Genomic DNA, 26,219 nt, shown 5'->3' on the forward strand with positions numbered 1-26,219 from the left:
TTAGATTTATTTTTCCAAAATAATAAGTGCCTTTGAGTTATTAATAGATTGATTATTTTGAATTCCATTCAGGAACAACTAGGACATCATGATTCTCAGCCTTTGGATAAATTTGACATTCCTTTTGGTATGTATACAAATGATTAATGTAATGTCTAAGTTTAGTGTTAAGTCAGCTGTTTAGAAATAAGTGTAATAGGCTGGGCATGGTGGCACATACCTTTAATCCCAGCACTTGGAAGGTGTAGGTAGGTGGATCTCCGAGTTTGAGTTCTATAACTCAAGATACTGGTCATTCAAGGCTACACAGAGAAACCATGTCTCAGGAATTTAAAAAAAAAAAAGGAAAGAAATTAATATAAAAATAAGAGTATATTACTGTCTTAGTGTTTTATTGCTGAGAAGAGATACCATGACCATACAAATCTTTTGTTTATTTTTTGTTTTTCAAGATAGGGTTTCTCTGTATAGCCCTGCCTGTTCTAGAACGTACTCTGTAGACCAGGCTAGCCTTGCACTCAGAGAGTATTCTGCCTCTGCCTCCCACGTGTTGGGGTCAAAGGTGTGCACCACCACTATGTAGCAATGAAACTCTTATAAGAGAGAGCATTTAATTGGAGCATCCTTACAGTATCAGAGGGTCAGTCCATTATCATGGCAGGAAGCATGGTGGTACACAGGGCTCTGGAGCAGAAGGTGAGAGCTACATCCACAAGCAGAGAGATAGAGAAAGACACACACAGAGCTGGTGTGGGCTTTTGAAACCTCAGAGCCCATCCCCAGGGACACATTTCCTCCAACAAGGCCACACCTACCAATCCTTCTAATCTTTTCAAAGAGTTCCAGTCCATGGTGACTAAGCATTCAAATATATGAGCCTATGGGGCCATTTTTATGCAAACCATCACAGTTACTTCTTTTTCTATATAATAAGGTGGAGGGTCTTTGTATTTTTTTTAATCCAGTAGAGAAATGGTTGACATCAATACGTGATCTAGACCATGCCTGCTTTTATGAATCTAATTTTACTGAAACATAACCTCTCACAGCTTTCTGACCATAACAAAGTAGAGGAGTTGCTAGAGAGAAAGTTTGCTAAGGTCTGTGGTAGACTGATGTGGTTAATTAGAATGTCAAATAGAATTTTAAAAAGGCTTACATAAGGAAATTAGGAGAGAATACGCCCAACATTGAATTTGTTATAGAAAGTACACATGTTAAAAATGTGAATCAGTTCAGAACAGTGTCATTTGTATGATGCCTTTTTTTTTTTTTTTTTTTTTTTCCGGAGCTGAGGACTGAACCCAGGGCCTTGTGCTTTCTAGGCAAGCGCTCTACCACTGAGCTAAATCCCCAACCCCAATGCCATTTTTTTTAATGAATGTGTAGTACACCAGTGGATGTGTATTGTGTTATACCAAGAACATTTCTCCATTTATATTAATATCAACCTGACCAAAACCAACCCCAAATTCTGCCTTCATTTTCCCTTATTTCTCAGTAGCCAGTGCTAGGCTTTCTTACCTCCTTTATAGTACTGCTGCACAAGCCGGACCTAACCATTTTCAGTCTGACTCCTTCAAAGCTAGTCTCCACACGTTGGATGGGCTGGGTTTTCTATAGTAACAGTCTCATCACTCTGCTTCTACCGGACCTTCATTAGATAGAGCAAAAGGCTCTAGGTTTATGGGCATGACAGATAGTGTCCTCTACAACTGTGGATTTGATCCATCATGTCTCTGAGATGTAGTTTATACAGTACCTCATGCAGACAATGCAGTTTGATAACATCCCACTGCCCACCTCAAGTTACTGTGCTTCCAGTGGTGTGTTGGCTCTCAGTGATTGCCTTCTGTATTGTGTTTTATATTTAAGAAATGTTAGAACACGATGTTAATACTTCAGCTGGACTGCATTTCATGGCCTCTGTACAAAAGAAAGCTGTGGGACGTCATGATGCTAGTACAAACACAGACCCAGGTAAATGCTTTAAAAGTTTAAAAGGTCATATGTTGCAGCTGGAAACAGCTCCGAGGTAAGAGCAGTAGCTGTTCTTCCAGAGAACTGGTTTGGTTCCTAGCATCCATGTCAGGTAGCTCATAAGTAACTGTTATTTCAGCTCTAGGGGATCCAGTGCAGTCTTCTGGCCTCTGTGGGTATCTACATATGTCAGCACATATACTCACACACTCATGATTTTTTTTTTATGTTACCTCATTTATTCATAAAGCAACATATCCGTTCAATCATTTTATTTTATTTTTACAGACCAGCTGTTATCCCCATTCCGGTCTGCTCTCTGACAGTTCCTTACCACATTGCTCTTCCCCTCACCTCCCATCTCCAAGAAGAATGTCTCCACTCCCACCTTACCACACCTCCCCACTTCCTGGAACCTCAGGTCTCTTGAAGGTTAGGTGCATCTTCTCTCACTGAGGCTAAACCAGGTAGTCCTCTGCTGTATATGTGTTGGGGCCTTGAACCAGCTAGTGATATACACATAACTTTAAAAAATTTTATCTTTTAAAAGTTTGGTAAGGTATTCATTAAGGCAGTAATTTAAAGGAAATTTTAAATTATGTGGCATTATATATTTATTCCAAGTTATTCTCCTAGGGAAGACTTAAGATGGGAGTAACAAGGGAGGAGGGAAAGGGGTAACGGGAAGGAGGGGTGGTAATGGAGGGAGGGAGAGGCTCTGTAACACTGCTTGAGGTCAGGGATAGTGATTCCCCCAGAAGTTCTTTTATTGTTGAGAATAGTTTTCACTATCTTGGGTTTTTGTTATTCCAAGTGAATTTGCAAATTGCTCTTTCTATCTCTGTGAAGAATTGAGTTGGAATTTTGATGGGAATTGCATTTGAATCTGTAGATTGCTTTTGGTAAAATGACCATTTTTACTATATTAATCCTGACTCTGAAGGAGTCAGACTGAAAATGGTTAGGTCCGGCTATATCAATCCATGAGCATGGGAGGTCTTTCCATCTTCTGAGATCTTCTTCAATTTCTTTCTTCAGAGACTTGAAGTTCTTATCATACAGATCCTTCACTTTCACAGTTAGAGTCATACCGAAGTATTTTATGTTATTTATGACTATAAATAACAGGGTATTGTTTCCCTAATTTCTTTCTCAGCCTGTTTATCCTTTGAGTAGAGGAAGGCCACCAATTTGTTTGAGATAATTTTATATCCAGACACTTTGCTGAAGTTATTTATCAGGCTTAGTAGTTCTCTGTTGGAACTTTTGGGATCACTTAAATATACTATCATATCATCTGCAAATAGTGATATTTTGACTTCTTCCTTTCCAATTTGTATCCCTTTGACCTCTTTTTGTTGTCTGATTGCTCTGGCTAGGACTTCGAGTACTATATTGAATAAGTAGGGAGAGAGTGGGCAGCCTTGTTTAGTCCCTGTTTTTAGTGGAATTGCTTCAAGTTTCTCTCCATTTAGTTTGACGTTGGCTAATGGTATATTGCTTTTTCTATGTTAAGGTATGAGCCTTGAATTCCTGGTCTTTCCAGGACTTTTATCATGAAAGGGTATTGAATTTTGTCAAATGATTTCTCAGCATCTAATGAAATGATCGTGTGGTTTTTCTTCTTTGAGTTTATTTATATAGTGGTTTGCATTGATGGATTTTCGTATATTCAACCATCCCTGCATCCCTGGGATGAAGCCTTCTTGATCATGATGGATGATAGTTTTGATGTGTTCTTGGATTCAGTTTGAGAGAATTTTATTGAGTGTTTTTGGGTCAATATTCATAAGGGAAATTGGTCTGAAGTTCTCTTTCTTTGTTGGGTCTTTGTGTGGTTTTGGTATAAGCATAATTGTGGCTTTATAGAAGGAATTGGGAAGTCTCCCTTCTGTTTTTATTTTGTGGAATAGTTTGAAGAGTATTGGTATTAGGTCTCCTCTGAAGGTATGATAGAATTCTGCACTAAACCCATCTGGGCTATTTTTGGTTGGGAAACTTTTAATGACTGCTTCTATTTCTTTAGGAGTTATGGGACTGTTTAGATGTTTATCTGATCCTGATTTAACTTTGGTACCTGGTATTTGTCTAGAAAATTGTCTGTTTCCTCCAGATTTTCCAGTTTTGTTGAGTATAGGTTTTTGTAGTAGGATCTGATAATTTTTTGAATTTCCTCAGATTCTGTTCTCATGTCTCCCTTTTCAATTTCTGTTTTTGTTAATTTGGATACACTCTCTGTGCCCTCTGGTTAGTGTGGCTAAGGGCTTATCTATCTTGTTGATTTTTCTCAAAGAACCAGCTCCTAGTTTTGTTGATTCTTTTTGTTTCTACTTGGTTGATTTCAGATGTGAGTTTGATTATTTCCTGCCTTCTACTCCTCTTGGGTGTATTTGCTTCTTTTTGTTTTAGAGCTTTCAGGTGTGCTATCAAGCTGCTAGTGTATGCTCTCTCCAATTCCTTTTTGAAGGCACTCAGAGCTATGAGTTTTTCTCTTAGCACTGCTTTCATTGTGTCCCATAAGTTTGGTTTGTTGTGTCTTCATTTTCATTAAATTCTAAAGTCTTTAATTTCTTTATTTCTTTCTTGAGCAAGTTAACATCAACTTCCATGTGTATACGGGCTTTCTGTTTGTTGTTAATGAAGACCAGCCTTAGTGCGTGGTGATCTGATAGGATGCAAGGGGTTATTTCAGTCTTCTTGTATCTGTTGAGGCCTGTTTTGTGACCAATTAAATGGTCAGTTTTGGAGAAGGTACCATGAGTTGTTGAGAAGAAGGTATATTCTTTTGTTTTAGGGTGAAATGTTCTATAGAGATCTGTTAAATCCGTTTGGTTCATAACTTTTTTTAAAAACTTTTTTATTAGATATATTTCTTTACTTACATTTCCAAGGTTATTCCCCTTCCCTGTTTCCTGTCCATAATTCCCCATTCCCTCCCCTCCCCCTCCCCTATATGGGTATTCACCTATATCCCCCTTATTGCCCCACCATATTCCCCTGCACTGGGGGTCCAACCTTGGCAGGACCAAGGGCTTCCCCTTTCCCTGATGCCCCAACAAGACTATTCTCTGCTACATATGCAGTTGAAGCCCTGGGTCAGTCCATGTGTAGTCTTTCGATAGTGGTTTAGTCTCTGGAAGCTCTGGTTGGTTGGCATTGTTGTTTTTATGGGGTTGCAAGCTCCTTCAACTCTTTCAATACTTCCTCTAATTCCCCCCAAGGGCGTCCTATTCTCAGTTCAGTGGTTTGCTGCTAACATTGACCTCTATATTGGACATGCTCTGGATGTGTCTCTCAGGAGAGATCTATATCCGGTTCTTTTTAGCATGCATTTTTTTAGCTTCATCAATCTTACCTAGTTTTGGTGGCTGTATATATATGGGCCACATGTGGGTCAGGCTCTGAATGGCCATTCCTTGAGTTGCTGCTCTGAACTTTACTTCCATATCCCCTCCTATGGATATTGTTCCCCCTTTTAAGAAGGAGTGGGAGCATCCGCATTTTGGTCATCCTTCTTCTTGAGCTTCCTGTGGTCTGTGGATTGCATCTTGGGTAATTTGAGTTTTTGGCTAATAATCCACTTATCAATGAGTGCATACCAAGTGTGTTTTTCTGTGATTGAGTAACCTCACTCAGGATGATACTTTCTAGTTTATTCCATTTGCCTATGAATTTCATGAAGTCATTGTTTTTGATAGCTGAGTAGTACTCCATTGTGTAGATGTACCATATGTTTTTAATCCATTCCTCTGTTGAAGGACATCTGGGTTCTTTCCAGCTTCTGGCTATTATAAATAAGGCTGCTATGAACATAGTGGAGCATGTGTCTTTGGTGTATGTTGGGGCATCTTTTGGGTATATGCCCAAGAGAAATATAGCTGGGTCCTCAGGTAGTGGAATGTTTAATTTTCTGAGGAACCTCCAGACTGATTTCCAGAGTGGTTGTACCAGTTAGCAATTCCACCAACAATGGAGGAGTGTTCCTCTTTCTCCACATCCTCGCCAGCATCTGCTGTCACCTGAATTTTTTTTTAAAGACTTATTTGTTTATTATATACAAGTACAGTACAGCTGTCTTTTTTTTTTTTTTTTTTGGTTCTTTTTTTCGGAGCTGGGGATCGAACCCAGGGCCTTGCGCTTCCTAGGCAAGCACTCTACCACTGAGCTAAATCCCCAACCCCTCACCTGAATTTTTTATCTTAGCCATTCTGACTTGTGTGAGGTAGAATCTCAGGGTTGTTTCGATTTGCATTTCCCTGATGACTAAGGATGTTGAACATTTCTTTAGGTACTTCTCAGCCATTTGATATTCCTCAGCTGAAAATTTTTTGTTTAGCTCTGTACCCCATTTTTTAAATAGGCTTATCTGGCTCTCTGGAGTCTAACGTCTTGAGTTCTTTGTATATTTTGGATATTAGCCCTCTATCAGATGTAGAATTGGTAAAGATCTTTTCCCAATCTGTTGGTTGCCATTTTGTCCTAATGACAGTGCCTTTTGCTTTGCAGTTTTATGAGGTCCCATTTGTCGATTCTTGATCTTAGAGCATAAGCCATTGGTGTTTTGTTCAGGAAATTTCCCCCAGTGCCCATGTGTTCTAGACTCTTCCCCACTTTTTCTTCTATTAGTTTGAGTGTATCTGTTTTTATGTGGAGGTCCTTGATCCACTTGGACTTAAGCTTTGTACATGGTGATAAGAATGGATCGACCTGCATTCTTCTACATGTTGACCTCCAGTTGAACCAGCACCATTTGTTGAAAATGCTATCTTTCTTCCATTGGATGGTTTTAGCTCCTTTGTCAAAGATCAAGTGTCTATCGGTGTGTGGGTTCATTTCTGGGTCTTCAATTCTGTTCCACTGATCTATCTGCCTGTCTCTGTACCAATACCATGCAGTTTTTATGACTATTGCTCTGTAATACTGCTTGAAGTCCGGGATGGTTCATAACTTTTGTTAGTTTCTCTGTGTCTCTGTTTAATTTCTGTTTCCATAAACTGTCCACTGATGAGAGTGGGGTGTTGCAGTCTCCCACTCTTATTTTATGAGGTGCTATGCGTGCTTTGAGCTTTCGTAAAGTTCCTTTTATGAATGAGGGTGCCCTTGCATTTGGAGCATAGATGTTCAGAATTGAAAGTACATCTTGGTAGATTTTTCCTTTGACAAGTATATTGTCCTTTCTTGTCTCTTTTGTTAACTTTTGGTTTAAAGTCGATTTTATTCCATATTAGAATAGCTACTCCAGCTTGTTTGTTGGGACTGTTTTCTTGGAAAAAATTTTTCCCAACTTTTACTCAGAGGTGGTGTCTGTCTTTGTCACTGAGGTGAATTTTTTGTATGTAGCAAAATGCTGGGTCCTCTTTCCCTATCCAGTCCATTAGTCTATGTCTTTTTATTGGGCAATTCAGTCTATTGATGTTAAGAGATAATAAGGCCAGACATGGGGGAAATCGCCAGCTTTGATAAGGCCAAGCTGAAGAAAACCGAGACACAGGAAAAGAACACCCTGCCGACCAAAGAGACCATTGAACAGGAAAAGAGGAGTGAAATCTCCTAAAAGTCTAGGAAGATTTCCCCACCCACCCCTTTATCTCCAAGATCCCCTTGTGATGTGGAGGAAGAGCCACCTGCAAGATGGACGCGAGCCACAAGCTGCACTGTGAACCCGGGCACTCCGCGCTGATGCCACTGGCCTGTGGGTCTCTGAAGGGGAACTCTCACTAATCGGACTGCCAAATTTCACTGGTTTGCCTTGGGATATAATAGAAAATTATTTGTATGATTGATGAAAATAAAACATACCTCGTGGCAAAACAAACAAACAAACAAACAAAAAAAGAGATAGTAAGGAATAGTGAGTGTTGCTTTCTGTTATGTTTGTTGTTAGAGGAGGAATTATATTTATGTGGCTATCTTCTTTTGGGCTTGTTGAAAGAAGATTCCTTTTCCTAGCGTGTAGTTTCCCGCTTTGTGTTCAGTTTTCCATCTATTATTCTTTGTAGGGCTGGATTTGTAGAAAGATATTGTCTAAATTTGATTTTGTCATGGAATATCTTGGTTTCTCCATCTATGTTAATTGAGAGTTTTGGTGAGTATAGTGGCCTGGGCTGCCATTTTTGTTCTCTTAGTTAGGGTCTGTATGACATCAGTCCAGGATCTTCTGGCTTTCATAGTCTCTGGTGAGAACTCTGGTGTAATTCTGATAGGTCTGCCTTTATATGTTACTTGACCTTTTCCCCTTACTGCTTTTAATGTTCTTTCTTTGTTTCGTGCGTTTGGTGTTTTGACTATTATGTGATGGAAGGAGTTTCTTTTCTATTTGGAGTTGTGTAGGCTTCTTGTAACATGTCTATGGGCATCTCTTTCTTTAGGTTAGGGAAGTTTTCTTCTATAATTTTGTTGAAGATATTAACTGGCCCTTTAAGTTGGGAGTCTTCACTCTCTTCTATACCTATTATCCTTAGGTTTGATCTCATTGTGTATTTACCAGTGTGATTGAGTATCAAGGACTTGCTGTGGTGGGAGAACTGGGTTCTCATGATGCCATGTAACATTGTTTTCTGTTGCTTATGTTCTTGCACTTGCCTCTCGTCATCTGTTTATCTCTAATGTTACCTGTCCTTGCTGTCTCTGACTGCAGCCTGTCCCTCCTGTGATCTTGGTTGTGTCAAAACTCCTCAGAGACCAGCTGTCTCTGTGATCCTATGATTCTGGGATCCTGTGATCCTGAGATTCTGGTTGTGTCCAATTTCCTGGGAGTCAAGCTTCTTCCTCTGTGATCCTGTTATCCTGTGATCCTGAGTGTTTCAAAGCACCTATGATCCTGGGTGTTTTAGAGCACCTGGGAGTCAGCATTTCTCTAGGTGTTGTGGTATTTGGTGGGGAACCAGTGGCCAAGGTCTGCCCAGGGTAATGGTTCAGACTGGAAGGAACCCGTACTGGGTGGGGGTTCCTGTGTACCTGGATCCTGGGGGACCCAGTTACTCTGGTGTTGAGGTGGGTGTTGGGGCAGATGTTGTGGCCTTTCCTATGATCCTGGGTGTTTCAGAGCAGTTGGGAGTCCGGCTTCCTCTGGGTTTTGTAGAAGTGGGTACAGAACCAGTACCCAAGGTCTGCTCAGGGCACTGGGCACTGGTTCAGACTGGAGGGAAACAGGTTCCTGTGCCCTTAGATCCTGGCAGTCCCAGTTAGTCTGGATGTTGGGTCAGATGTTGTGGCCTCCTCAGCTCTGATCCTGAGCATGTTAGAGCTCCTGGGAGTAGGACTCCCTCTGGGTGTTGTGGGACTCTGCTAGTGCACTGGTTCAGACTGGAAGGCCCAGTGTTATTTTTTCCAGTTATCTTTAGACATTCTCATAATGTATCCTAACAAGTTGTACCTTTGTACTGTATTTACATCTTAATACACCTACAGCAATGTTGAAAGTGATACATTGTGTGTTAATATTATTGCTTAGTTTATGCATACTAATAAAATAAATGGTAATTAAGAAGTGATGTTTAAAATACTTTATATTATGTAATAATACTATGTTGTTACACAGTTGTTTACATCTGTTTAAGAAAATTGGATGGCATGGAACTTGTTATAGTTACGTCGTATCTGAAATGACCGACTAGCCTGTGTTCAGGATTACATTGGGTGCATTTCCTTTGATTTCTACTTACATTATACATTCTCTTCTATTGACAAGAGTATTCTGTAAGCATATTCCTTTCTAGTCATGCCATTAGATATTCAACCAGCTTCTGATTATTGAGTGCATTGATGTGTTAGGCAGTTTTTAGAGCTGTTTTCTTTCTTCTTTTCTTTGGGTTGGGGTAGTGTGAGACAGGCGCTCACTATATGGCCCTAGCTGGCCTAGCACTGCCTGTGTAGACCCCGATGTGGTCTCAGAGATTCATCTGCCTCTGCTCCTGAGTGCTGGGATTAAGAGCATGCACCACCACTCCTGGTGGATTAGGATCGTCTCTGGCATAGTGTCTCATGCTTTTAAACCCAGCACTCAGGAGGCAGAGGCAGGGGATATCTGTGAGTCTGTGGCTGACCTGACCACCGTAATGAGTTCCAGGTCAGTCAGGGCTGTGGAGTAAGACCATGTCTCAGCATTAAATAAAATAAAACTTAAGTTAAGCTGGCAATCTATTTTCTCACTACCTTTCACATATACTCTCTAATTATCTTCATTTATATATTTAATTTTCTTGTTTATAAAATTCTTTTTCTGGTTTTTCTTTTTCCCTCATATATCTGAATTTAGCACAAGATAAAGAAGGCACTTCCCAAGAAGTTGATTCTGAAAGTAATAAAACTCAGCAAGTCGTTTCTACAAATTCAGGTGAGTTCTTTGTTCTTTGAGAGTAAGTTGACTTACTGAAGTTATGTCTGCATTAATGCCAAAGTTAAAGACCCCTCTCCCTTAGAAAAGACAGTTTACCAAGGAAGCGGCTTCACAGAGATAGACTGGCAATTGAAACAGTCTTGCCCCCTACCCCCCTTGGTTTTAAAAGATAAGCTGTGATTAAGTTACCATCTTTGTGAGCAGTTTTTCAGTAAAGCCAATATGACATGAATTCCATTTTACATATATATTTAAAGTAATACTTTATTAAAAAAATAAAATGCTAACAAAGTGGATTTGAGTCTTAGAATAAAAGCCCAGAGCTCAGCTGTCTGCTCACCTCTGTAGTGTCAGCCTCTTTATTTACTATTGAATAAGAAGCAGTCAACCAGTGAAATGCAAAAGCTAGCAGTGAGCCCTGTGATTGCTATAAGAGTATGAATTATATTTCTGTGAAAATAAACTATTGAAAGTTTAAAAAATGTAGCTAATATATATGTTTCTCTTAAGTAAAATAATCATTGGAAATAGAGATAGGAAATTATATTCTTTACACTTTTACATGCTTATTGCCCATATATGTTATTCACAAAAGTTGTTCTTTTGTCTTTGATCATAAATTTTCCTATAGAAAATCACCCTTAGACTAGAATTGTTTTGTTTTGCTTTTTTCGCAGATAGAATTTCTGTCTATCCCTCACTGTCCTGGAACTTACTTTGTAGACCAGGCTAGCCTCGAACTCACGGAGATCCACCTGCCTCTGCCTCTGCCTCCTGCTTAAAGGTATGCACCACCACTACCTGGCAGCTTAATTTTCTTTAATCTATTTATAGCTAAGAAGTTTCTCTTTAGATTTTTAAGAAATAGATGTTTTATGTGGTTTGTTGCAAACATATTCTTAAAACTTAACAACTACAGACATTTTTAACATTTCTGATTTTCTTTCCTTAATTTCCAGGCCATGAACCTTTGAATGTTCCACAGCTTTTAATTCCAGACATATATCTAAATGCCAGACTTCCCACCGGAATATCAGAGAAACCTTTGTCTCCATCCCCACCTCATATGGTAATTAGCCATGGTCTATACATTAATAACAACCATGTGTCAAAACTTATTATGGTCATCCATATAGTATCCCACTTTATGGGTGAAATGAATATAAAAATTGAGTAGTTTTGTAAAAAAAAAATTAGTTTATGTGTTAGGCCCTATAGTACTGTAAACTAAAACCTACTTGGTGCTGCTTTCTCTAAGTTAGCCATACATATTGTTAATAAGAGGAGCGATGAATTATCACTACCATCACCCCTTTCATGGTCATCTAAAGTAAAAAAAAAAAAAAAAGAGTGATTGATTAATGTGTATTTAACCAGGCTAGACATACATATATAGATGTGATTGACATTGAAGCTGATGACCTGTTGGGATTGCCTGCCAGTGAAGAGCCTTCAGATGATGTTGCCAAGCAGCAAAGCCATCCTCCAGAAGCCCCATCGTCTGCAGAGTTACACTGCATGGCAGCTTCAGTTGTCAGTACTGCTCCCCCTCATCCTTCTCAGAGTCAAGGTAATCTTTCCTTACTTTAAAACAAATTAAAAATACTAAATGTACTTAGCACCATTGTTCTTACCCTGTCTTCTAGACCTTCTGTAGACCCCCTGCTCTGTAGCATGCTTCTGTTACCATTTAGAAATGCTCTGTTAGGGGTTGGGGATTTAGCTCAGTGGTAGAGCGCTTGCCTAGGAAGCGCAAGGCCCTGGGTTCGGTCCCCAGCTCCGAAAAAAAGAACCAAAAAAAAAAAAAAAAGAAAAAGAAAAAAAGAAAAAAAAGAAATGCTCTGTTAGCTTTCCTGATGCCAGGCTCGTATATTTACCCTCAACGCTTTTGTGTGCTTCATAGAATCTGCAGGTTCTACTCTGGGTTTAATTTCTGAACCTGCAAAAATGACTCAATCCTGTCAGGATGGGGAAAGCTGGAGAAAAAGTGTTATGGAAGCAAAGGAGCCGGAGATTCTCTCCGTGATGCCATCCGACCGGCAACAGGGTGGAGGTAAATACCTAGGGTGTACTGCATGGCCCGTCCTGCATGCATTCCTTACCCAAGAAAGACATGTTGCTACTTGTGTTGTGATTGCACAAGCCCTTGAAAAGAGAAAGAGGTCAGGTATATAAATGAGGTACAGCTAGGGCTCCAAGCCTGGGACCCTTTGTAGTTTGCAAGGAGACTTCAGATCTACTTGTGCACACCTTTCACAAGGTAATAAGGCTGAATCTTTTTTTTTTTTTTTTTTTTTTTTTTTTTTTCTTTTCGGAGCTGGGGACCGAACCCAGGGCCTTGCGCTTGCTAGGCAAGCGCTCTACCGCTGAGCTAAATCCCCAACCCCGGTAATAAGGCTGAAAATAAACGTCTTTCAGAGTCCTTTTAGTATTTTGATGTTTTTAAAGGAATTCTCATCTTTGAAAAGAAGGGAAATTCAGAGCCAGTAAAAGCATTACACTTTCAAGCCTGATAACTTGAGTTCAACCACAGGTTGCAAAAGAGGAGGAGAGAACCAACTCCCTAAGTATCCTATGACCTTCATTCACACTTCCCACTCTGCCCAACACACACACACACACACACACACACACACACACACAGTAAAGCATATGTGTAGGAAATTCTATAATAGTACATAGTAAATACATGTACATGGTAGCCAACTAGTAATTTAGGTTTTTGGGTTTTTTTTTTCATTTTTGAGATTATAATATAATTATATCATTTCCTATCTCTTTTCTCTCTTCAAATCCTCCCATATTCCCTTCCTTGGTCTCTTTCAAATTCATGGACTCTTTTTCACTAATTGCTCATGCCTATGTGTGCATGTATAAGCATATATATTTCTAAATTTAACCAGCTTCTTTCCTTACCTGCCAAGGCCATGGTTTCTGCTGTATTTTTCCCTTTAAGTCTTTGTGCACCAGATCCTTCCTGAGGGAGATTAGAAGCAGCACTTCAGGCTGTGAGAAATAGGATTAATAGATAATAAAAAATATGACCGTCAGCTGACCCAGGGGTAAGCAGGGAAAGATCAGCACTGACAGCATCTTCTCTTGGGAAGGCCTAACCAGGACTAGGGCCAGAAACTATCAAAAAGTACTATTTATATTTGTTTATAATTCTTATTTTTCAGAGCACTTCATTGTGAAACTTGAATTTCATAGAACTTCTATGAGCTAAATGCAGTAGGCAAAAATCTGTTTTTTATGGGCTTCTCATTGTGTAATTATTTAGGGACCGAATACTAGGAGTGACAAAGTAATTGCATGATTGTCAGCCTGTGGACAGTGACTGTGGGAAGGAAGACAGAGGAGTAAGGGATGATAGGACACTGCTTGTAAGTGCTGTGAGGGACGGCTAATGACACTCTTGAGCAGCATAGCATTAGATGTCCTCCTGAGAGGACAGGTTGTTTAAAGGAGACATACCAACAGTGATGGTTCACTGCACTGTGACTGAGTCTGATTGGCTGCAGTAGTACAGTTTTGTGAGCCTGATGGGTTTGGCATGTTCACCATTCTTAGAGGCAGATGTAGTATTTGTTGAAAGCTGTAGCAAGAGCTGAAGGTTTGGAGGTGGAAGAAGACTGCCATTGTTAGACATATTGAAACATGTAGACCTCTAAAGTGAAGGCATAGAGACACATGGGAAGAAAAGTAACAATATCATTTTGTGTTTCTAACACATCCTGTTAGGCTCTGTGAGAGAGACTACACAGGAGAAAACTAGGATACTGTTTGAGGTCTGTATTCTCAAAACAAAGTGAAGCAGGATAAGAATGGAGCCGTGGAGGAGGGACAGTCACCTGTGTTGTATGCTACTTGGGAATCTGAAGGAGGGCAACCGTAGCTTGCTGTCAGGCTTCTGAGTTGGGAAACGTGGTGCAAGGAAGTGCCGCTTCCTCAGCTTGGTACCAGGGAAGAGGGTCCAGCAGAGAAACAATGAGTTAGTCTTCAAGGGTCTCTGCTTGGCTCACATTCTGCATGGAGTCGGGTAGTAGCCAGTGCTGAGTCTGGCTTTCACTGTGTAATGCTGTTGGTTTTCAAAAGCTCATAAGGAACTTAAGTTGCTTCCACGGCACTGTATAAGAAGGTATAAAGGTGACATTCAAATTGCTATGTATGTAGAGCTTTGTGGGATTACATTGGTATATCTTTTTTTTTTTTCCTTTTTTCTCTTTTTTCTTTTTTTCGGAGCTGGGGACCAAACCTAGGGCCTTGAGCTTGCTAGGTAAGTGCTCTGACACTGAGCTAAATCCCCAACGGTATAGGTCTTTAATTCACTACTTAGATATATTTCAGCAATGTAGACACTGAATTGAATTTATAAATTTCTTAATAAAATAATTTGAAAAGTAATGGTATATTGGCTTAAAGTGAGAGACTACTTTTCTCTTTAGTAGAATTAATGCTGATCTTTCTTTGATAACTGTTTTGATATCCTAGAACAAAACTTCCAGTTCAAGGAACAGAGCACAAAATTGGACTCTGCGGAACAGTCCCTGCTTTGGACCCTGCTACAGGATGCCTCTCCTGCGTGTCCCACTCCAAGCCCTGCTGCGTGTCCCCCTCCAAGCCCTGTTACGTGTGTTCCCCCAAGCCCTGCTGCATGTGTCCCTTCAAGCCCTGCTGCGTGTGTCCCTTCAAACCCTGCTGTGTGTCCCACACCAAGTCCCTCTGCTCAGAAGCTTGAACATCTTACTGCCAAGCTTCAGAAGATGGATGAGCAGCTGTTAACAGTGCAGACCATTGCAGAAAATATAGAGCAAGACTTCCCTGCACCAGAAGTGCTGAATCTACACTGGGAAAAGGTACCATTGTTTTCTGGTGGGATTGTGTGTGTGAGAGCCTGAGGTGATGGCTGCAATTGAGTTATTAGATATATAGAATGATTAGTATGATATAATTTTAGATATCTGTTGAATAATGGAGAAAAACTTAAGCCAGTAATTTTAACCTCAGTATTGTTTACAGGCTATATCAGCAGTTCTCAACCTGTGGATTGCTGACCCCTTTGGTGGTTAAACAACTCTTTCACAGGGGGTCACCTAAGACTATCAGAAAACACACATATTTACATTATAATTAGTAACAGTAGCAAAATTACAGGTGTGAAGTAGAAATGAAACTAATTTTATGGCTGAAGGTCACCACACCATGAGGAGCTGTATTGGAGTTGCAGCAGTAGGAAGGTTGAGAACCACCTCGCCAGGCAATGTTTTCTCCTCCTGTGGTTCTGAGGTCTTTGGCATGTGAGACAAGTGCTCTGCCAGTGAGCTCCACTCGTAGCTCTGGGTCCTTCTGTCTTTCTGTGTCTTACGGCATATTTGGCCGTGTCCTGGGCTTCACTCACTAGGTGCCAGTAGCATAACCCAAGTAGTAACAATCAGACGATGCTGCCTGGGTGGGCAAATGTCCCACAGCTGAGAACAGCCACCACAAGCTTTGTAGTAGGGAGCCTGTGCTCCCCAGCAGGGAAGGACTGTGAGCTACACACCAGTGTGTTTGGACACACTGCCTTCCGTGGAGCGTCCTTTTCCTCTTAAAGACTGGTAACTTCACAAATACTGCTCTCTTTACACTTGAAACAGCTCATACAGTATGTGAAGCACTTGTCACTAAGCCTGATGACCCCACTGCTGTCCTTCTATGTCCCCAGAGTGCATATGGGGAGGAGAGAACCCACATGAGTGCTGTGACATTCCCTAGGCCATCAGCGCTTCTGCTGCATCCTGCGGGAGGGGAAAGGTACTAAGTCAGGCTTACAGTAGGAAAGAGGTCTTGCAAGAAAGTATTTCACACAAGTTCCTTTCCTTGAGACGGAGTCCAGGATGTAGTCCAGGCTGCTCTCTTGAATTTTCACAGAAGAAGATGATCTAATATATAATCACAACTAAAGAACAAACAGTAAAGATATGTTAACCATGTTAGAGACAGGCAGAGGAGCCTGTAGGGTGAGTGTTCCACCTCCGACTCACCTAGCAAGCGTGTCTAATTGCTAGTGTGTAGCACTTTAACAAGTTTATTGAGCTTATAGAGTGTGTTTTTAAATTTATTTTTTAACTTGCACATAAAAACAAAAACTGTACTTATTAATCAAGTACCATTTGCCAATTTGCAGGTATGTATTATGTAATATGAAATCCAACTAAGCCTGTCTCCTCAAATATCCATCACTTCTTTGTGATGAAACTTTAGGAAACACTTTGTTCCAGGTTTCTGAAATGTACAGTACATTACTGTTCCCTGCAGTCACCCTGATGTGTGGCAGCACACAGTGTCTTGCCTTCTGTGTGGCAGCGTCAGTCTTTTCCAACCCCACCCCTCCATCACCGCAGTTTCCCCTGGCTCACAGTTTCTGTGAGAACAACTCCCTGCACTGCCCCGACTGAAGTCATGTGCTTCTCTCTCCGTAACACAGTGATCTTCAGTTCTGTCCAGATTGGTTTTTGTGTATGAATAGAAGTGTCTCATGTGTCCTATATTTTCTTTATTCATCTGTCCATTCATGGTTGTTTCCATTTTGTGTTGTTAGGATCAAACTGTGTCATCCAGGGGCAGGTGCTGAAGATGTCCACTAGATCTGATGTCTTAGGCAGGGCAGATCTTACGGCTACCTATGCTAAAGTAGTCCACTTCTGGACTTCTGTGACCATATGAACCCAGATGTTTCTTTTCTATATATTTATTTATTTGGATATGAGACAGCTAGATTTTATTGTAGTTCTATTTTTAACTTGAGGAATCTCCATAGTATTTTCCATAATGGCTATTCTACATTCCCATGAACAGTATACAAGAATTGCCTTTCTTCCACATCTTCATCAGCACATGTAACAATCTTTTTCACATTCTTACCAGAATAGGTAATGTATACTGTTCTTTTAATCCTTACATACAAGAAAGTTAGGATTAAACATGTGAAACCACATAAAATATGACTAGATCATTACTAATAATGGTACTGTGGTATTTACATGGTGTGTCTTTGTTTACTTGTTTTTGTTTTTTGAGGCAGGGTTTCTCTGTAGTTCTGGCTGTTCTGGAACTCCTTCTATAGACCAGTCTGTCCTCAAACTTAGAGATCTGCCTGTCTCTGACTCCTGCATGCTGTTGTGATAAAAAACCCACAAATTTGGACATGTCCAAATGAATCTTGAGCATCCGAGTAGTCCTGACAGCCTTTCTTCAAAGACTCTTCAGCAATTGCCTTATGAGCTACTTATTCAAGATAGTACTCGAAGTCCTAGCCAGAACAATCAGACAACAAAAGGAGGTCAAAGGGATACAAATTGGAAAGGAAGAAATCAAAATATCATTATTTGCAGATGATATGATAGTATACTTAAGTGACCCCAAAAGTTCCACCAGAGAACTACTAAGCCTGATAAACAACATCAGCAAAGTGGGCCAGGTATAAAATTAACTCAAACAAATCAATAACCTTCCTCTACTCAAAGGATAAACAGGCTGAGAAAGAGATGAGGGAAATGACAACCTTCACAATAGTCACAAATAACATAAAATACCTTGGTGCGACTTTAACCAAGCAAGTGAAAGATCTGTATGACAAGAACTTCAAGTCTCTGAAGAAAGAAATTGAAGGTCTCAGAAAATGGAAAGATCTCCCATGCTCCTAGATTGGCAGGATCAATATAGTAAAAATGGCCATCTTACTGAAAGCAATCTACAGATTCAATGCAAATCTCCATCAAAATTCCAACTCAGCTCTTCATAGAGTTAGAAAAAGCAATTTGCAGGGGTTGGGGATTTAGCTCAGTGGTAGAGCACTTGCAAGTGCAAGGCCCTGGGTCCCCAGCTCGGGGGGGGGGGGGGGGGCGGGGGGCGGGGGGGGGGAAGAAAAAGTAATTTGCAAATCCATTTGGAATAACAAAAACCCAGGATAGCGGAAAAACTATCCTCAACAATAAAAGAACTTCTGGGGAATCACCTTCCCTGACCTCAAGCAGTGTTACAGAGCAATAGTGATAAAAACTGCATGGTATTGGTACAGAGACAGACAGATAGATCAATGGAACAGAATTGAAGACCCAGAAATGAACCCAAAACCTATGGTTACTTGATCTTTGACAAAGGAGCTAAAATCATCCAGTGGAAAAAAGATAGCATTTTCAGCAATGGTGTTGGTTCAACTGATGGTCAGTATGTAGAAGAATCCAAATCGATCCATTCTTATTTCCCTGTACAAAGCTCAAATCCAAGTGGATCAAGGACCTCCACATCAAACCAGATACACTCAAACTAATAGAAGAAAAAGTGGGGAAGAGTCTAGAACACATGGGCACTGGGTAACAATTCCTGACTAGAACATCAATGGCTTATGCTCTAAGATCAAGAATCGACAAATGGGACCTCATAAAACTGCAAAGCTTCTGTAAGGCAAAGGACACTGTCAATAGAACAAAATGGCAACCAACAGATTGGGAAAAGATCTTTACGAATCCTACAACAAACAGATAGAGGGCTTATATCCAAAATATACAAAGAACTCAAAATGTTAGATTCCAGAGAACCAAATAACCCTATTAAAAACAAGGGGTATAGAACTAATCAAAGAATTCTCAGCATTGGAATATTGAATGGCTGAGAAGTACCTAAAGAAATGTTCAACATCCTTTGTCATCAGGGAAATGCAAATCAAAGCAACCCTGAGATTCTACATCACACCAGTCAGAATGGCTAAGATCAAAAACTCAGGTGACAGCAAATGCTGGCGAGGATGTGGAGAAAGAGGAACACTCCTCCATTGTTGGTGGGATTGCAGACTGGTACAACCACTCTGGAAATCAGTCTGGAGGTTCCTCAGAAAATTGGACATTGAACTACCTGAGGACCCAGCTATACCTCTCCTGGGCATATACCCAAAAGATGCCCCAACATACAACAAAGACACATGCTCCACTATGTTCATCGCAGCCTTATAATAGCAGAAGCTGGAAAGAACCCTGATGCCCTTCAACAGAGGAATGGATACAGAAAATGTGGTACATCTACACAATGGAATATTACTCAGCTATCAAAAACAATGATTTTATGAAATTCTTAGGCAAATGGATAGAACTAGAAAATATCATCCTTAGTGAGGTAACCCAAAACACACTGACAAGTGGAAAATAAGCCTAAAACTCAGATTACCCAAGATACAATCCAGAGACCACATGAAGCTCAAGAAGTGGGGATGCTTCAGTCCTTCTTAGAATGGGGAACAAAAATATTCATAAGTGGAGATATGGAGACAAAGTTTGGAGCAGAGACTAAAGGAATGGTCATTCTAAGCCTCCCCCACCTGGAGATCCAGCCCATATACACACAGCCACCAAACCCAGACAATATTGCTGATGCCAAGAAGTGCATTCTGACAGGAGCCTGATATAGCTGTCTCCAGAGAGGTTCAGCCAGAGTATGACAAATATAGAGGCAAATGCTAGCAGCCAACCATTGAACTGAGAATGGGGTGCCCATTGGAGGAGTTAAAGGGTTGAAGGACCTGAAAGGGTTTGCAACCCCATAAGAGCTACATACCAACCAACACGAGCTCCCAGGGACTAAACCGCTACCCAAAGAGTACACATAGACAGACCTATGGCTCCAGCTGCATGTATAGCAGAGGATGGTCTTGTTGGGCACCAGTGGGAGGAGAAGCCCTTGGTTCTGCCAAGGCTGGACTCCCCAGTGTAGGGGAATGTCAGGGTGGGTAGGTGGGAAGAGGTGGGTGGTTGGGTGGGGGAACACCCTCATAGAAGAAGGGGGGGGGTTGGGATAGTGGGTTTATGGATGGGAAACCTGGAAAGGAGATAACATTTGAAATGTAAATAAGAAAATATCCAATTAAACATAATAATAATAAAGTAAAAAGCCAGATACATGTGTCTATATGTACACACCTATATATGTATTCTTAAGTAAGCTTATGAAATGTTTCCCTATGACTTTAAAATATCTGTAATGTTTCTTATCTCTTCTTCCTCCTACCTCCTTGTATTACCCTCCTTCCTTCATCTCTAATTAAAATACCAACACTTTGATTTGCCAAGTTTAACAAAATAGCTTGCAGACCTGGATGAGACAAGGGACTAGGACACCATGAACAAGTACTCACTTGGACTGGAGTTGAAATCCATGACTGGCACTGTGGAAATCTCTCAGTCTCTGGACTTTCTTTCTCATGTGAATGTAGAAGACTGTCACAGTGGTGGCTAACTTTCTCTCCTACTACAGAACCAGATAAAGTCATCTCCAAATCCTTGTGAGATGTCACATCAGTTTGGCTATAACTAGCTAGAAACTTCCTTTTCCTGTTCTCCAACTAGCCTCAGACTAGGTTTTCTGGTGTTTCTTTCATTTTTGTTGTATTATTTAAAGTGCTTAAAATGTACATAGAATTGTGCATATTTTTGACATTATCAAAATTTAACATTTCAACAATTGTTTTGCTGTGTTTGTTTTCTTTTGTAGGCTGGACTGGTGGATCACGTTGGATTATCTTCTCGCCCTGAAATTGAAAAGCTACTAGCTTCAAAAGCCATCAGCATTTCTGAAGGTTTGTGTTGGTACTAGGTCTGGCATCAAAATACTTCAAAAAAACTCCTTCCTACATGGGAGATGAAGCCATTGCTCCCCACCCTACACCTAATCTTTTATGTTTTCTTTATGTTTACATTATGTTGTATGGGTGTTTTGCCTAAATGTGTGTGTGTACCAGGTATGTGTATCCTGGGTCTGTATCTGCAAACATTCCATTATTCGTTCTTTGCAAGTCTCTGACTGGTGAGCTATCCCCATCTTTGAAAATAGCTTTACTGTACAGCTCACTGTGGAATCCCTGTCCTTTCTCTGACTCAAGTACGTCCCTCATTATTTGAAAGGCATTGTCCCAGTGTTTATTGACTTCTCGAATGGTTGAGTTTACAGTGCCTGTGTGCTGTAGTCTAATTGCTGCTTTAAAACCTCTGGTTGCTTTACAATTTGCCTTTTACTGGATTTTCTTTTTTGGTCCGTTGTCCAGGCATGAGTTTCTGTCTTACACCTTACCAGAGTCTCCCCGTAGAGATTTAACATGGGGAGGTTTGTGCCATTTCGTCTCCTTCCACTGTTCTGAAGATGCTGATAAGTTTGTTTTGGACCTTGTTCTATTTCTTTAACTGTTTAAACTGACATGTTTATTTATTTGCTTGGGGGTGAGGCAGTACACACCTGGAGGGCAGAGGCCCGCCTGAGGAGTTGTTGCTCTCCTGTGTGAGTCCTGTAGGTCCAACTGAAGTTCTCGTGCTTGGCAGCAAATCTGCTGGGCCATCTCCCACCCCCTGTGGCGGTTTTGTTTGTTTTGTACGTGTGTGTGTGTGTGTGTGTGTGTGTGTGTGTGTGTGTGTGTGTGTTTTTAACACTTCACAGTCTCTTCGTCTTTGGGGCTCAGTGGTGTACTCACTAGTACTTCTTCAAACCTGCCTTCTATTCACTGACTCTACTCTCTGTCGTCCTTGTCCATCAGCTCAATATTTCAGAGCGGTGACTGTCTTCAGTAGCTGAGACTTTGTTTCCCAATCTGTTTGTGCTGTGGTTTCTTACCTTTTCCCTCCGTGTATTTTTCTAATTGTGTGCCTGCATTGGATTAGTGTCTTTTCAGACTCCAGAGGATGTGGAAGATCAAAACAACACAGAGGAGGCCTCAGAGGCAGAGTCTTCAGTAACAGAAGATCATTCCAGCCAGAAAGCCTACACATGCCCTTCTGCAGGGTCTGCTGCCTGCTCCTCTGTGGGTTGGAACATTACTTCTCCTGGTACTGTTCTTCATGTTTAATGTTTGCATTAAAGGGTTACCAAACTCTACCTGGGAGGGGTACAGGTATAAAGCTTTGTGAATTTTACAACATTCACTTCAGGGAAGAAAAATTAAAGCATGCCATTCAACATATAAAAAGTCATAAACACTTCAAACCATCTATAGTCATTAGTATTATTTAATTTTATAAAAATTAGATGTTAATTAGAATTTTAAAATTAATTTGTAACAGTACTGTTGGCTACTTGTTGGGCCCCTGCCATGTACTGTGTCTCCTGCACAGTTCCTTTGTAAGGTTGAAGGTGAGGGAGGAACGCCATTATTGTCATTGAGGAGCTGAGGCTGTATAGATGTAGAGCCACTGTCTGATGTCATTCGGAGATGCATCATCATTACAGGGACATTCAGTCATGAATAACAGGCGTTTCTTACAGAGCCATGGCACCTGGATAAATTAAAATATTTCCCTCTAATATTTAATGCATGATCATAAACTTGAAAAGAAATCATATTATTGTGTTTTTTTTTAATAATATAAGAATTTCAATGCCTTAAGTAGGAGTCTCCATCCAGACTGGCCTCTTGTAAAAACATAGTGTCATTTCCTCACTGTCATGGTCAAAAGAGCTTCAAATAGCTTGGAGTTTTCTCTCTTTCCATTTAGAAAAAAAAAAGTTAATGGAAAATAATTGGTTGACTGGGGTTGGATTTTAATTTTAGAAATATCTATAACATTCCTAAAGAATGCAGGAAGAAGATGGCAGACTTAATGTAACTATTTAAAATGAAGAATTGTGGTTAATGGAGAATTACACTGATGAATTCTGCTTAACCATTTTTGAAGGCAGTCCCAAAGGAAGGTTGAAAAATGGAGTTAGAATAACTATTTTAACGTGTTCTTTATGGGACTGGAGAGATAGTGGTTAAGAGCACTGACTGCTCTACCAGAGGGCCGTTTTCAGTTCCCAGCACCCACATGACAGTTCATAACTGTAATTCCAGTTTCAGGGGATCTGGCACCCTCACACAGACACACATGCAGGCAAAACACCAATGCACATAAAATAAAAACAAGTCAATAATAGCTGGGAATCCCAGCACTTGAGAGGCAGGGGTAGGTGGATCTTTGAGTTCAAGGCTTGCCTAGTCTACAGAGCAAGTCTAGGACAGCCAGGGATATAGAGAAACCCTGTCTTCAAAAAGCCATCTATTTCATTTCTCACAAGTTACTTTTCTAACTGTCCAGGTTTATAGGTACTGTTTAGGATTAAGTCTGCAACCAGAACTCATGCTGCAGATCAGGATGGCCTTGAACTCACAGAAACCCACCTGCCTCTCCCTCACAAGTGCTGGGAGTAAAGGATGCACCACCACATACAGTTTACAAGATGTCTTTAATGCACCCTGTCTTTCAGTTATATCTTTTTCTCCTAAGAGGAAATCTATAAAATAAGCAAGGTATTATTACTACTGACATCATCTTAGATTTATGTAAAGCATTTCACTTTTCCTTTAATTGATTGCTATTAAGAATTCACACTTGCCAGACATGCTGGCAGACACCTTTAATCTCAGTGCTTGTGAGGCAGGTAGATTTCTGTGAGTTCAAGGCCAGCCTGGTCTACATTAATGAGTACTCAGACACCCAAGGCTACATAAGGGAGACCCTGCCTCAAAAAAATTTTTTTACACTTGCCAGGTTTTAAGCATGAAGACAAATCCTTACACTGAGGGGATGGGAGTGGAATGTCACCTTGTATGCCCAAAGCCTCCAGCACCACACAATGCAGCTGAGGCAGTACATGCCTGTGATCCCAGCACTCAGAAGACAGATGCAGGGCAAGCAGAAGTTCACGTCTTCCTTTGTACACAAAAAGTCTGGGACCAGCTTGGGATACATAAGACCCCCATCTCTCACAAAGAAAAATCCTCAACTTGGGAATTAAGAAATAAAATATATTCTTTAAAAAAAAACCCAAAATTATAGTGTATTGAAACACATGCTTATATAAGTTTTAGAGACAATTTAGCCAATCTAATAAGATCTTAACAAGGAAAAATTTTAAGAGATGTCAGAACACTCTTCTCTTTATTGAAGATACAGATCTTCTAAGAAGATTGCTTCTACATTGAAATTACTTGTTTCCAGTACATGTTCTCTTCAGGTTGTCAGAGATGTCCTGTCTTCTTTGACTAATTTCTACTCTATCACTCTATGAAGGTACAAAGGAAAGAAGAGTGTGTTTTCTAATGTGTTCTACATAGACATGAGACAGAAAAAAATGTAGATAACACAGACTGGAGAAATGGCTCAGTGATGAAGAGCATTTGCTCCTCTTGCCAAGGACCCTGGTCCTGTTCTCTAAGCTCATATGATGGCTTACAACTGCCTGTAAGTCCATATCTGCTTGTCTGATAACAACTTCTGGCCTCCCTCGGTACCAGGCATACATAGTATACTTATATATGTATATACAAAATATTCATACATATAAGCTAAAAATAATCTTTAAAAATGTAGGTAATAATTACTACCAAATCATATATATAAAGGAACACACACATACTAGACATAAAATGATTTCATTCTGGTTAAATAATTTCTATATCTGATTAGGACTTGAAGTTAAAGAATTGGCCCGGGGCCTGGGAAAACAGCTCAGTAGGTATAGGGCTCGCTTACTGTGCAAGCATGCTTGTGTGGATCTGTGGTGTCCACATGAAAGGCTGGGCTCAGTAGGTCTGAAAGGCAGAGATGTGAGCGTCCATGAGCTTGCTGGACCTCTATAGTCGAACCAGCCAGCCTCAGCTTCAAGGTAAATCTTGTCTCATAGAGTAAGGCGGAGAGTGATAGAAGAAGGCACTTGGTGTTAACCTCTAGGCTCTACACATGCACACACATTTGCATGTGCTTGTACACACATTAGTACACACATACAAATGCTACATTTTTTAAAATAATGAAAAATTTCATACAGTGTATTCTGATCATTGACTTAAATCATTGTATAAACAATAGTGTTTCTTTTTTTTAAGGTGTGAATAACAGCAAGGAATTATTCAAAAGGTAAATCTTTTAAGAGTTCATGATTTTATTAAATGTGTGTTGTTATGTGTTATGGAAATTTTGTTGCTCATATGAATCTTGTTTATTTCTCTTGTATAGCCTGGCTATCCTGGACTCGCTTTGTAGACCAGGCTGGTCTTGAACTCACAGAGACCTCCTTGACTCTGCCTCCCAAGTGCTGGGATTAAAGGCATGCACTACCATGTCTGGCCAAATGTGAACTTTTGTGTTTCACTTTTTCGTAGTTTAAAGAAATATTATAAATTTCCATTGGGAATGGGTATTTTAGGAGACCGGGGAAGGTTTACATTTCTTTGCTATTTTAATACAAATGAGTAGAATGTAATATACTGTATTGGCTGCATTCTCTTACATTACATCTTAAGATACAGCAGTTAAGACCCATAGTTTCTTGTAATGAAACATAGCACCACCTGTCTGAGCACAGCATCAGTATAGCGCTGTTCTGGCCAACACAGCATGGTTTAGCCATGAGCAGAAGGGAGGCGTCCATACCAAGGGGTGTTTCATAAGACTGCCAGCTAAGATTTCTCAAAAGCATCAAGGTCATGAAAAATGCAAAGGTGGAATTGTTTTAGATTTGAGAAGACAGACGTCAAGACAGCTATACCACTACCATATTTGACTTTGGGTGGAAAGGGGACATGAGTGGAACAATTAGAATAATCTGTTATATAGATTAGTTAATAATAGGCCAGTCCATGATTTTGATATAAGATGAAAATTATTTCAGGTAACCAGATTTGCAGAAACTGAGTAAGGGTATATTGGGGTTTTGCTACTTTAATTTTTTATTATGTATATGGGTGTTTTACCTATATGTATAGCTGTGCACATTGAGTGCCATGTGCCCAGGGAGGCCAAAGATCCCCTGCAACTGGAGTTACAGATGGTCGTGAGTCACCATGTAGATGCTGGGACTTGAACCCAAGTCCTCTGGAAGAGCAGCCATTGCTCTTAACTGTTGA

At 40.3% G+C, this 26,219-nt stretch overlaps 1 protein-coding gene and 1 pseudogene across 9 annotated transcripts in view; both read left to right on the forward strand.

Moving 5' to 3' along the window:
- The window catches only part of Cplane1 (ciliogenesis and planar polarity effector complex subunit 1), a 100,179-nt gene that overhangs the window by 63,457 nt on the left and 10,503 nt on the right, over positions 1 to 26,219 (forward strand). For 7 of the 9 annotated variants that reach the window (NM_001427186.1, XM_087621753.1, XM_087621755.1 and 4 more), the window contains 10 exon segments: positions 73 to 127; positions 1,876 to 1,980; positions 10,238 to 10,315; positions 11,278 to 11,387; positions 11,696 to 11,888; positions 12,222 to 12,371; positions 14,810 to 15,174; positions 20,840 to 20,924; positions 21,997 to 22,161; positions 25,200 to 25,230. In NM_001427186.1, coding sequence (NP_001414115.1) covers positions 73 to 127; positions 1,876 to 1,980; positions 10,238 to 10,315; positions 11,278 to 11,387; positions 11,696 to 11,888; positions 12,222 to 12,371; positions 14,810 to 15,174; positions 20,840 to 20,924; positions 21,997 to 22,161; positions 25,200 to 25,230 — 1,337 coding nt within the window. 9 annotated transcript variants of the gene reach the window in all.
- Positions 7,329 to 7,627, forward strand: LOC147996108 (thymosin beta-10 pseudogene; annotated as a pseudogene).

This window comes from Rattus norvegicus, chromosome 2 (assembly GCF_021556685.1).
Source record: "Rattus norvegicus strain SHRSP/BbbUtx chromosome 2, alternate assembly SHRSP_T2T, whole genome shotgun sequence".
Taxonomy (NCBI): Eukaryota; Metazoa; Chordata; class Mammalia; order Rodentia; family Muridae; genus Rattus; species Rattus norvegicus.